This window comes from Galeopterus variegatus, unplaced genomic scaffold (assembly GCF_000696425.1).
Source record: "Galeopterus variegatus unplaced genomic scaffold, G_variegatus-3.0.2 Scaffold155, whole genome shotgun sequence".
NCBI classification, from domain to species: domain Eukaryota; kingdom Metazoa; phylum Chordata; class Mammalia; order Dermoptera; family Cynocephalidae; genus Galeopterus; species Galeopterus variegatus.
In genome coordinates this window covers 150,110-163,971 of record NW_007726266.1, presented here as the reverse complement: position 1 = coordinate 163,971, position 13,862 = coordinate 150,110, and the positions used below count along the sequence as shown (strand labels likewise).

Genomic DNA, 13,862 nt, shown 5'->3' with positions numbered 1-13,862 from the left:
TAGGGCCGAGCCCGTGGCGCACTCGGGAGAGTGTGGTGCTGGGAGCGCAGCAGCGCTCCCGCTGCGGGTTCGGATCCTATATAGAGATAACCGGTGCGCTCACAGCGCTCACTGGCTGAGCGCGGTGCGGCCGGTCTCAAAAAGGACAAAAAAATAAAATAAAATAAAATCAACAAATGTAGGCCCGGCCAGTGGCTCACTCGGGAGAGTGCGGTGCTGATAACACCAAGGCCACGGGCTCAGATCCCATATAGGGATGGCCGGTTAGCTCACTTGGGAGAGCGTAGGGATGGCCGATTGCTCACTGGGTGAGCGTGGTGCTGACAACACCAAGTCAAGGGTTAAGATCCCCTTACTGGTCATCTTTAAAAAAAAAAAAAAAAAGAAATCAACAAATGTAACAAATCTGGGCTTCTACATTTAAATGAAATATTAATACAAACCCTCCCCACCCCAAATCACAATTGATTCCACTTTACATAATACTCTAGTACCTATATGAAACTGAAAACCTATCAAAAAATAAAAACAGAGGCTACACCAGACCTCTTAAATAAGGACCTTAGGGCAAGTACATTCCATGTCTCTAAAGAATCCAAGAGGCAAACTAGCTCCTTTTTAGATAAAAGATTTCCACAAAAACAAGATGCTTCATAAATACCTACTGATAGCATCTAGTTTTAAATTCATTTAACCTCACCCTCTAACACTGAATCTGGGGAAGATAAAATGAACTGCTTGCTCTCCATCTTTCTTGTCCACAACCAACACAGTGTGAAGGAAGAGGTAAACTAAGTTAACAAAACTTTATTAATTAAAGGCAGAATTTTAAACCTTTAAATATTAACATAAGATCCTCTTTTCCAAATAGGTGTTTTCTACTTTACCATCTTACAGCCCAAAATGGAATACTATACTTTGGTAGCATCTCCTGTAAAGGCAGAAATTAAAATTTGATAGAGAACAGGCTATGAATCCAGATTGTAGCTTGATGTAAAGAAACACCAAGGAATTTCTAAAAAGAGGAAAAATATCCAACAACTGAAAGAGACACATTTAACTTCAGAGTCTGCTTACCATCACCCTGCATGTCTGAAGTCCATAGTGTCAGATTATCACGTAACAACTGCATGATAAGTGTAGAGTCTTTATAGCTTTCTTCACTCAGCGTATCCAGTTCTGCAATTGCATCATCAAAAGCTGCTTTTGCCAACCTGAAAGTATTTAAATAAATGAATTACAAAAATTAACTAAGCAAGTCCAAAAACAATTAGAAATGACTAAGTTAGATACTAATCATTTCTTCAGTTATTCCACAGTGTATAATAGTGACAATGATATAAAGTAAAAGATACAATTGTCGAAAATTTGAAGTAAAAATGATTGGAACATTACTTCTTACTAAGCTTTCTGTAAGTCAATTACTTATAGGCTAGAATACATAGAATATACAGGCTATCAGACACATATATAGACCAAATTCCATCCTAAACCACCACCAAAATATACACGGGTAATTCAAAACTTCATGGAAAAATAGAATTATAAGACAATACAAATCTGTCCATACACTTTCTGAAGTACCCTCAAGCGCATAATAAAGGTATTTCCAAGTTTTAGTCAACAGTTTACTTATTTAATAAACTTTTAATGCAAAAAGAAAATCTTGGAAAATATTTCAGTGTTTAACTCAACAGAATTTAATGTTAATGGAAAGGAAGTAAAAAAAAAAAAAAAAAACTTTAAAAAGGCAATACAGAACCCATGGAAATGGGATCATATAAGCTATCTACAGAAACAAAATCCACATTTATTAAGTACTGTGTACTAAATATACCAAATGATATTTGACATTGGTAGGGAAACAAAAAAAAGAAAGACATAATCTCAGCCCACAATTAACTTCAACACCTAGGGATGAAGGATTCACATATATGTAGCTATTATAAAAAAAGAAACTGAACTGCTCTTCCAGAGAAAGTACTGCAGGTACCCAAGAGGAAGAACAATTAATGGGGAAGTCAAATTTGAACTAATCTTAATGGATAGGGAAAGAGCATGAAGGGCATGGAGTTTAAGTTCGAGCAATGTGTGGGACAGCTAGACTAGAAAACGGCAGTAAAGGGCCGGCCTGGTGGTGCACTTGGTAGAGTGCGGTGCTTGGGAGCACGACAGAGCTCCCGCCACGGTTCGGATCCCATATAGAGACTGGTCCGCTCACTGGTTGAGCGCGGTGCGGGCGCAACACCGAGGGTTGCGATCCCGTTACCAGTCACGAAAAAAGACAAAAAGGAAAAAAAAAAAAAGAAAACGGCAGTAAGGGTCTGGCCAGTTAGTTCAATTGGTTAAAGTGCAGCCTTGTAACACCAAGGTCAAGGGTTTGGTTCCAAATGCTGGCCGGCCACCCGACCCTGCAATGAAAGATTCAACCAATACTATTACCTAAATAGCTATAGCTTCTTCAGTTAATAACTGTATCTGGACAAAATCAACTAGTATTTTAGAATGTTTTTAGATTAATATTGGTTTGTATTCAAATGAATCTACCTTACAGCAGGAAAATCTCTCCTTTCATGAAATATTAAGAATACTGGCATTCTATTTTATTAGTAATCTCCCTTTCCCCATCTTTAAAAAACCATTTTCGAGGCCAGCCCATGGCTCACTCGGGAGAGTACGGTGCTGATAACACCAGGGCCACGGGTTCGGATCCCATATAGGGATGGCCGGTTGCTCACTGGGTGAGCGTGGTGCTGACAACACCAAGTCAAGGGTTAAGATCCCCTTACCAGTCATCTTTTAGAAAAAAAAAAAGAATTAAAAACATTTTGTGCAGCAAAAGATAATATCAAGAAAGCAAAATGACAACCCACTGAACAGGAAAAAATATTTGCAAACCATTTACCTGATAAGAGATGAATATCAAGAATATATAAAGAACTCCTAAAACTCAACAATCAACCCAATTCAAAAATGCAGGAAAGGGCCGGCCCAGTGGCTCACTGGAGAGTGCGCCGCTTGAGAGCGCAGCGGCGCTCCTGCCGAGGGTTCGGATCCCATGTGGAGACCGGTTCCCACTCACTGGCTGAGCGCGGTGTGGGCGCGACACCGAGGGTTGCGATCCCGTTACCAGTCAGTAAAAAAAGACAAAAAGGAGAAAAAAAAAAATGCAGGAAAAACTTGAATAGACACTTCTCCAAGAAGATATACAATTGGCCAACAGGCAAATGAAAACACGTGCAACATCATTAGTCCTTAGAAAAATGCCTATCAAAACCACAATGAGATGCTACCCCACACCCATTAGACTGACTACTATAAAATAATGAATAAAAGAAAAATAACAGGTGTTGATGGGAATGTAAAGAAAATGGAATGCTCATGAACTGCTGGTAGAAATGTAAAATGGTGCAGCCTCTGTAGAAAACAGTTTGGCTATCTCCTCAAAAAGCTAAACACAGAATTACCACATCCCAGCAATTCTACTCCTAGGTAGAGTTGAAAACAGAGACTCGGATACTTGGTGTGCCAATGCTCATTGAAGCATTAGTCAGAATAGGCAAAAACAAACCTAAATGTCCAAAGGATGAATGAATAAAATGTGGTATAAAATGATTATTCTGCCATAAAAAAGACTGAGGTTCTGATACATACTACACCCTAGATGAACCTTGAAAACATTATGCCGGGCCGGCCCGTGGCTCACTCGGGAGAGTGCGGTGCTGATAACACCAAGGCCCCGGGTTCGGATCCCATATAGGGATGGCCGGTTAGCTCAATGTGTTAGTGTGTTGCTGACAACACCAAGTCAAGGGTTAAGATCCCCTTACCGGTCATCTTTAAAAAAAAAAAAAAAGAAAAGAAAACATTATGCTAAGTGAAATAAACCAAACACAAAAAAGACAAATATTATATGGTCTTACTTATATGAGATAACTACAATAGGCAAATTCAGAGAGACAGAAAGTGAAACAGGTTTACCAGGGGCTGGGGGCAGGACATGGAATTCTTGCTTAGTGGTTATATTTTGTTCTGGGTGGGGTGATGAAAAGGCTTTAAAATAAATAGTGGCGATGGTAATACAACACTGTGAATGTACTTAACGCCACTGAATCATATACTTAAAAATGGTTACGCAATGATGAATTTCACTTTAGGTATATTTTACCATAATTTTAACAAAGTAAAAAGTTAAGTCCATAAAGATATTCCTTTAATTTATATGTATAACATCAAAAACTGGAACAAGCTGAAGTATACGTGGAATAGTTTAATATACATCAATGAGACTGAAAATTGTTTATAATATATTGAAGCAGAAAATACAAATGATATGTTCACCGGGAGCATAACTATTATTAAAAACATGCCCATAAAGATGGAAAGCGAGGGGCCGGCCCAGTGGCGCACTGGATAGTGCGCCGCTTGGGAAGCGCGGCGGCGCTCCCGCCGAGGGTTCGGATCCCACATACAGACCGGTTCCCGCTCACTGGCTGGGAAAAAGACAAAAGACAAAAAAAAAAAAAAAAGATGGAAAGCGAATATATAAAAATTAAGATAATTCCTCTCATTCCCTTGCCCAACTCAGTATAAATAGCCTATTATTCTTTTCAATCTACAAACCACAAAAATTTCCCCCAACAACATAATTATCCTAACTGTCATGCTAGCGGGTTGAGATAGGTCTGAATTTATACTATTCGAAAACAGTTTTAGTAAGAGCACAGAGGATTATTATGTGGCCAAGCCTCCAAAGGTGATCCTTCTTGACAAAACAGAAAAACATCAGCTATCCTTTGTAACCTTTTTTCACTTTCATATTGAGAGCTTTTGTCCTCCTCCATGACTTACCTGCAGGCACGGTCAGGGGAATTAAGAATTTCATAGTAGAATACGGAAAAATTGAGAGCAAGACCTAAGCGAATGGGATGCGTTGGTGGAAGTTCTGTCATTGCAATATCACTAGCAGCTTTATAAGCCACTAGACTGTTCTCCGCAGCCTCCTTCCTGTCATTTCCTGTCGCAAATTCAGCCAGATACCTGTGGTAATCCCCTTTCCTAAAACAAACAAAAAAAAAAAACCCAGAATTTAGAAACAATGCTTTTAAAAGAAAGATAAACTTAAAATTTTTTCCATACGATAGGAAATATGTGACAAAATATATTTTAACAATAGAGGTACTCCGATATTTTTAAAAACTCAGCAATGGCAAATTTATCTATTTAGTTTTTTTCCTTAGAGATTACATATTACTCAATATAGGAAAAATCCTGAAGAAATTTAATGAGGCCTCAAAAATCAAAGTTAGCACTTGATACCAGAATTAAAAACCAGTAAGTGGTTCCAAAGAATGGCACAACAGTTTATTAATCATAAAATTAACTTTCTATATAAAATGTTAAGACTGCACTGTGAAACGTATACCTGTAGCTAGTGGAGGGAACTCACAAAAGCAAAATAATGTAAATGAGTAAAGCAAAAACTAGTACATTTTTATAATAGTCTGGCCAATTTTAAATGCAACAATATTAATTCTTTATTAGCTGTGAATTTGGAAATGAATATATATTTTTTAAGTTTTGAGAATCACTCCTCCCATGTAACTATCCTTTCAACATTAAACAACTATTTTTAAATACAAGTTAAAAAACCTAGAAAAAGTCATGATTCTAACAAGGCCAACTTTTAATCTTACATTTTCCCTTCTAGTATAGAACCTACATTTTATAATAGAAAACCTTGGACTCGCCAGTGTTAGCTGCTGGAATGAGGTGTTTGTCCAGTACATCCAGAATGTCACAACAGATTAACTTTAGCTCAGTCTCAACCTGAAAAGATAAAAGAAAAATTTTAAAATCACACAAATTAAGTCTGGAAACTCTATAAATTATTACCTCTGGTTTTGAGAAAGAAAGCCTAATATTAAATAGAACACACATCCCTCTCCAAATTCTCTTCCCCCTTGACACAAAAGCTGAGAAAAGCTACCTCTAGGTTATGGCAAATACCTTTTTCTTTCTGCATCCTATTGGTTAAATGCTTAAAAACACACATGCACACCCCACATACAACCTCACAATTCAGTAATAGAATTACTGATGAGTAACACTGAATACAGATTGCTTTGTACTAAGTGCTCAGCATTTACATGAATTAACTTCTTTAATGAAGTAGCAACTATTATCTCTATTTACATGGAGAGACAGAGGTTAAGATACTGCCCAAAGAACTTTTAAAAACTGTAGCTAAGATTTGAACACAGGAAGGTTGCAAGGTACAGAGTCAAAATTCAAACCCAGGCAGTTTGCCTCCAGTACTCACATTCCTAACTTTCCTAACTATGCTCAACCACCAATCACTTTAGTGGTTGACAGCCATTACCAGTTATGGGACCAAAAATCTGTATACCTAAGTAAACACTTCCACTCATCTCTATCAGTTTCTAATGCTGAAAATGCACACCATCTCTAAACATACAAGGGGTTTTCAAAAAGCTCATAAAAAGAGCCATTATCTTTTAATTACATTTTTCCATGATCTTTTTGAAGTACCCAAAACCCTCTTGCTCTGTTTTCCATTAATTCAGAGACACTGTTGAACCTTTCCAGGTTCACCTGTGGAAACTCCTTTCCACTGTAAAAAAGTCTCCCACTTTCTCAAGTAGAGATTGCTCTAGGAGAAGATTTCTAAGTTCTCCTAGCTCCTTACATACTCAATATGACTACTCTCCTATAACCCTTCCTCCTCAGAGGCTTATATCCTACATTCTATTTCTCAATTTCGATCATCAATAGATCTCGAGGCCCTTTCCCTATGTTCACTGTGTATCTACAACCTACCTCTCCAATACCTGATATCACATCAAGGTATTTTCATCTATGTTCCTTTCACAGCTCTTTGATTTCTACTCCATGAAATTCACCTGTCAGTATCCCTAACCGTGTTATTCTATCCTAGAAATCTTAAATTCTAATACTCCACTCTCGGCCTTTAACTTCCTTTTTAGTTCCTTTACTCTTGCTATTCCTACCGAGGGACTCATCAAGACCTCTAGAGTTTTGAACCTTTCATATTCTCCCCATTTATCAGTCACTCTCTTTGCTTCTTGTTTCCCATTTCTACTTAGCCGAAATCCTACGATCTAGCTCACACTTCTTTGTTCAGCACTTTCAACTTTCTAATTTCCTCATCCCTCTGGGACACTAAATTTGTCTACTGACAATCCATATTCTTTGTTCCAACATATTGATGGGTAATCAGTCCCAGCTCACCACGTTCTATGTAACCTCAAGTATGTAATTTAACCACTTAGAACTTCATCTATAAATAAGGATAATACCTACCCTTCCAAGGTCATTTTAAAGATTAAGTAAATAAAATACCTTACAAAAATATTTCCCCACCCTCAACAGTGTCCCATACCGTTGGTTCCCTGCCCCTTCCCTCTTCCAACCAAGCTCACTCACCCCATGCTACTTTGTGCCTGCTTTGCAATTCCCTTCACTGTTGACATGCCTGTGTCTTCTACTAGGATCAGTTTCTCAATAGCAGCACTAATGACATTTTGGGCAGGATAATTCTTTGTTGTGGGAACTGTCCTGTGCGTGCAAATATGATATTTAGCAGTGTCCCTGTCTCTACCCACTAGATGCCAACAGCACCCTCCAATATATAACAATCAAAAATGTCCTGTGAGGAACAAAATCACCTCTGGTTGAGAACCACTGCACTTAATTAATGGCTATCAAACTTTTGAGGGGGCAGACAAGTTAGCTCAATTGGTCAGAGCGAGGGGCTGATAACACCAAGGTCCAGGGTTCAATTCCTGTAATGACCAGCCGCCAAAAAACCTTTGTTGAACAAGACTTGAACAGTAAAGAAGACATTTTATATATGTATGAGAGTACTTCAAAAGTTCATGAAAAGATTTGTACTATTTTTAATTCTATTTTTCTCACAAACTTTTTGAAGTATCCTTGTATTACATAATATTTGAAGTAACTTTATGATTCATAATTCTTACCCTTAGTGTCCAATGCCCTGTTTTCTATTCTGTTTAAAAAACATGACTAGACTGGGCTTCCATAAGGATAGTTAACTGTATGTTTCATATTTGCACTCTTATACCTAGCAAATTCGGTAGCACACAAGAGATACACAAAAATTTGTTAAACAGCCCTGAATGTTCATTTCAAGTAGCCAGTTGTTAAATAAAACTTACAGGAGGCTACTGCTTTGGACTAAGTTCCTACACTAGGCCCCAAAACACCAGACTAAAATTCAAATTGGAGTCACCCCTGCTAAACTGCTCTTAAGTTCTGGTCTGACCTTCCAAGAAATAAGGAGAAGGAGGTAACAGCCGATTTCTCCCAAAGGCCAGTTTAATTCTTTAACAGATATGATAATGAAGTTCCCTCCTTACACAAGAGATAGCTTGAAGTAACCTGATGTTAACTAGTCAGTTATTTTTCTACTGTTCTGCCTTCATGTTCCTACCTTACAAGGAAAGTAACTTTGAAATGACCAATCCCGTTTTTTTGTTCTTTGTTTCTGCTTTCTTCAGCCTCCTTCTGTCTATAAAAATCAACTTCTTTTGCTCAGCTCACTGGAATTCTTATTCAATTTTATGGAACAATGTGTTGCCCAATTCTAGAATTGCAATAAAGCCAATTGAACCTTGTTAACTAAACTTGTTGTAATTCTGTCCTTTAACACAGTGAAGTGTTTTACAGTTACTACAATAAAAACAAAAATTAAATTTGTTCTCTAATTGTGCAGTGCTCAAAATTGAACACCACCTGCTGCAGCTTCCAGGGGAAAAAGTTCTTTGCCTCTGTCCTGAAAAGACAGTATCCTGTAATTTCTTTCTTTCTTTTTTTTTAAAAAATGATAAGTAAGGGGATCTTAACCCTTGACTTGGTGGTGTCAGCATCACGCTCTCCCAAGTAAGCTAACTGGCCATCCCTTTATAGGGATCCGAACCCATGGCCTTGGTGTTATCAGCACCACACTCTCCCAAGTGAGCCAAGGGCTGGCCCAGTAGCCTGTAATTTCTAATCCAGGTGAGTAAAATACAAAATTCCACTAAACTATAAGATATATGTATTACATACATATGAGAGGTCTTTAAAAAATTCATGGAAAGATTTGGATTATCTTTCAGTTTATTTTTCCACAAACTTTTTGAAGAGCCCTCATATCACACGTGTGTCCCGGGTTGTATGCAATGCCTATGGCCGAATTACTGAAAGCTGTAGGCCTGAGACTTAAGCTAGACACAGAAAAGAAACAATCCTCCTTTCCCTTGGAGAATTATTTTTAAGTATAAAAATAAAGCCAAAAATTAGGGCATATTCAGGTAACAACCTCTCCCCCAGCCCTGGGGGGGAAGGGGAATCACTTCTTTCTGTTGCATAAAATCCATACACTAAAAATTAGAACACTGGATATAAAAATGGTATCTTTCAATGGAAATAAGAACAGCACCAAAACAAACTCTACAAATTCACCTCACAATACCTACATTTAAGAAATACTAATCATCTTTCTTTAAAAATACAACAACCTCACCATTTGCCGATATTCCCGAATCATTTTTAGTTTGTCTTCTCCTCCCTTGTTTTCTTCTTTCTGTTCAATGCTGCTGATTATTCTCCAGGAGGCTCTTCTAGCTCCAATCACATTTTTATATGCAACAGATAGGAGGTTTCTTTCTTCAACTGTCAGCTCCACATCCATACCTGCTACTTTCTTCATTGATTCCACCATTTCTATAAGGGAAAAGCAAAATCAGACCTTCCAAACTTAGGGCCGGCCCAGTGGCGCACTGGATAGTGCGCCGCTTGGGAAGCGCGGCGGCGCTCCCGCCCGAGGGTTCGGATCCCACATACAGACCGGTTCCCGCTCACTGGCTGAGCGAGGCGCGGGAGCAACGCCGAGGGTTGCGATCCCGTTGCTGGTCCCCGGTCCGGTACGGGGGCAACACTGAGGGTTGCGATCCGTTGCTGGACACGGAAAAAGACAAAGACAAAAAACAAACAAACAAAAAAGACCTTCCAAACTTAAAGTTTTGTTAACACATAAGTTTTTTTCCTGCCAAGCTAATGGAAAACAGAAGCCAAGAATTTTAAGAAAGACAACTCCATAATCACCAAAAGTAATGTGAGTAAAAAACCCAAAGACATGTAAAAGAAACTAAACTAAGATCCAACAGCAAGAGAATCTAGAATATAAGTTATATGGAATCAGGAAGACTTCATACAAAACCAAGCATAATTTAGCGTGCTTTGGAGACATCTCTGTCCTGTTAAATAAGGGAACTAGAAATGGATACTGACCCATTTTCCAGTAAAAATAATTGAGCTAGCAGTTTAAACACAAAGATTAAAAACTTACAAGCTCTAAAATGTATTACCTTACAAATAAGTTGTATTTTCCAAAAACCAAAGTCATGTGAAGAAGGGGAATTCATTCATACAGCAGAAATATAACTGAGCACATGGTTTGTCACAAGTACAAATTCTGGATTTTCTATCCTTCCTGTTTTAGAAGGGCTCTGTCCACTTCCTATGAATTCATTCATTGAAAAAAACTTTTCATGGTTCTTCATTACCACTAGATGGCGAGCAAAGAAAGCAGCCCAGATAAACCTTGGGCTATCCCAAGTATAGGAAAAAATAAATAATACAACAGGCATGTCAATGCAAGGATGAACCAAAAACAGCTCAAATAAATAGTAACTGAATAAACATATTAATGAAAAGCACCTTTAGAAAAGGATGTGTGCCATAATACCCTGTGCCTCTCCCATTTTACTGATTCAGAATTTTACTGATTCAGAATTTTTTGGTGATGAGACCCAAGAATCTGCATTCTAACAAGCACCCTTAGCATATATTAACATCCTAAGCATAAGCATACTATAATAAATAGGTATGATGCAAATGGTGACTTTATGAAACACTGCTTAATGGTATGCTAAATTAAGAAAAGTCTTCCTAATGTGTAATCCCAGGAAAATAAGTTTTTAAAATCATCCTTACAGGAATACCAAGTCTCTCTGGAAAACAGTTGGGCAGTTTTCTTTATAGTTAACAATTAAAACACTGACCGTATACCTCAACAATCCCTGTTCTACTTATCACCCATGAGTAATGAAAATATCTTCACAAGACTTTTTACACAAATGCTCATAGCAATTTTATTCATAACAGTCAAAAAGCAGAAACAACCCAAAATGTCCATCAAGAGGGGAAATAAATGAATTGTGGTACACATATATACGGTGGAATACTACTCAAAAATAAAAAGGAATTTAACTGATACAAACAACATGGATGAATCTCAAAACATCATGCTAAGTGAAAAATGTCAGAGTAAAAATAAGAAGACTGTGTGATTCCATTTACATCAAATTATAGAAAATGCAAAGCTAGGGCCGGCCCGGTGGCGCAGGGCGCTCCCGCCGAGGGTTCGGATCCCATGTGGAGACCGGTTCCCGCTCACTGGCTGAGCGCGGTGTGGGCGCAACACCGAGGGTTGCGATCCCGTTGCTGGTCCCCAGTACGGGCGCGACACTGAGGGTTGCGATCCTGTTACCGGTCAGTCAAAAAGGAAAAAAAAAGAAAATGCAAAGCTAAAAAGACAGAAAGCAAGTAAGTGGTTACCAAGGTGTGGGGTGAAGTGAGGATATGCAAAGGAGCAAAATGGAAAATTAAGAGGTAATGGGTCAGCCCATGGCTCACTCAGGATGAGTGTGGTGCTGATGGCAACAAGGCCACAGGTTCGGATCCTTATGTAGGGATGGCCGGTTAGCTCACTAGGTGAGCGTGGTGCTGACAACACCAAGTCAAGGGTTAAGATCCCCGTACCGGTCATCTTTTTTAAAAAGAAAAAAAGAAAGAAAATTAAGAGGTAATACAAATTGTTTTACTGTGGTGGCTACACAACTGTATACATTATTCAAAACTCACTGAATTGTACATGTAAAAGTAATATATTTTATTGTATGTTTAAATTATACCTCAACAGAAGTGATTTTTAAAATGCAATTCTGAAGCATTAAAAAAAAGTTCTTAAGGTATGGTAATAAAATCATTCATTAATTCATTTGTTGGAGTCTGAAACCATTCATTTTAAACAACCATGCCCAATTTTGTTTTTAAAATCATGATCATCGTTCAAAGACTAAATTTAGAGTCAGTAAAGTAAACCCATTTCCATACTAGTTTATTCTCAAAAACCAACAAGCCAAACATATTCAGAGTGAAGCAGTAATACAATTTTCTAAATTGGTCCCAGCAAAGCAAATCATAAAAACAGCTACACCAAAAACAGCCCCATTAATTCTTTCAATTGTTGGGCTCTGAAACATTTTATATGAAAAAAACTAAACACAACAACTAATACTATAAAAACTTAACTGTGATATATCTCTGGGTACTGTTCCAGACGATTTAGATTTTCTTCACTTTTCTATTCATTAAATTTTTTTTTTTGTGACCGGTAAGGGGATCGCAACCCTTGGTGTGGTGTCGCCCGCACCGCGCTCAGCCAGTGAGCACACCGGCCAGTCCTATATAGGATCCGAACCCGCAGCGGGAGTGGTGCTGCGCTCCCAGCACCACACTCTCCCGAGTGCGCCACAGGGCCGGCCCCTCTATTCATTAAAAATTTTCAACAACGAACATTTAATATTTTTATAATGTCATGAGGAAACATTTAAACCGCTCAGTTGCAGTCTACTATTCCAGCTTCAACTTAGTATACCTGCCTTCATTTAGATATACACGAAAACAGGGCAGGCCTCTTAGCTCAGGTGGTTAGAGCACAATGTTCTAACATCAAAGTCAAAGGTTCGGGTCCCTAGTGGGGCCAGTCACCAAAAAAGAAGAAAAGAAAGAAAAGCCCCAAGTCCAACCCCAGTCCTAGTCCACCACCAGTCTACTTCCCATTTCTACAGATTTGCCTATTCTGGACATTTCATATAAATGGAACCATACAATATGTGGTCTCTTGTGACTGGCTTCTTTCACTTAGCAAGGTTCATCCACAAGTGTAGCAGTCAGTGTATGGACAATACCGCATTTTACTTATCAATTAACAGACATTTAGGTTATTTCCACTTTTTGGCTATTATGAATAATGCTATGAACATTAATGTAAAAGCTTTCGTGTGGACATATGCTTTCAGTTCTTTTGAGTATGTAACTAAGAGGGGAACTCCAGAGTCATATCTAACTCCATGGTAAATCTAACTTTTTGAGAAGGGACATGTCAAACTGTTTTCTACAGGGGCTGCACCGTTTTTACATTCCTACCAGAAATGTAGGAGAACTCTAACCTCTCCACATCCTCATCACTTGTTACTTTCCTTTTTTTTCTTTTTTTAATAAATTTTTTAAAAACTACCAAAGTCAAGGGTTTGGATCCCTATACAGGCCACCTGCCTGCAGACGCAAGATGACGAAGGGAACATCATTTGGAAAGCATGGCAATAAGACACACACATTGTATCACCACTGTGGCTCTAAGGACTACCACCTTTAGGAGTTGACCCCTGTGGCAAATGTGGCTACCCTGAGAAGTGCAAAAGTAAGTGTATGGATTCCATAAAGGAATAACACCTAAACCCTAAAAGAGAGCAGCTGTTGCAGCATGCAGTTCATCTTAAGAATTTCAATGATTAGGGCCGCCCGTGGTAGCTCACTTGGGAGAGTGTGGTGCTAACACCACAGCCACGGGTTCGGATCCCTATATAGGGATGGCCGGTTAGCTCACTTGGGAGAGCGTGGTGCTGACAACACCAAGTCAAGGGTTAAGATCCCCTTACCGGTCATCTTTAAAAAAAAAAAAAAAAAAA

The 13,862-nt window shown here is 38.5% G+C and overlaps 1 protein-coding gene across 1 annotated transcript in view; it reads right to left on the bottom strand.

Annotated features, from left to right (window-relative positions):
* YWHAE (tyrosine 3-monooxygenase/tryptophan 5-monooxygenase activation protein, epsilon) overlaps window positions 1–13,862 on the bottom strand; it is a 46,740-nt gene that overhangs the window by 6,244 nt on the left and 26,634 nt on the right. The window contains exons 2-5 of the mRNA XM_008592940.1: window positions 9,572–9,771; window positions 5,723–5,829; window positions 4,852–5,058; window positions 1,078–1,214 (exon numbers count right to left, since the gene is read on the bottom strand). Of these exons, the coding sequence (XP_008591162.1) occupies window positions 1,078–1,214; window positions 4,852–5,058; window positions 5,723–5,829; window positions 9,572–9,771 (651 nt within the window). The remainder of the gene's footprint in view (window positions 1–1,077; window positions 1,215–4,851; window positions 5,059–5,722; window positions 5,830–9,571; window positions 9,772–13,862) is intronic.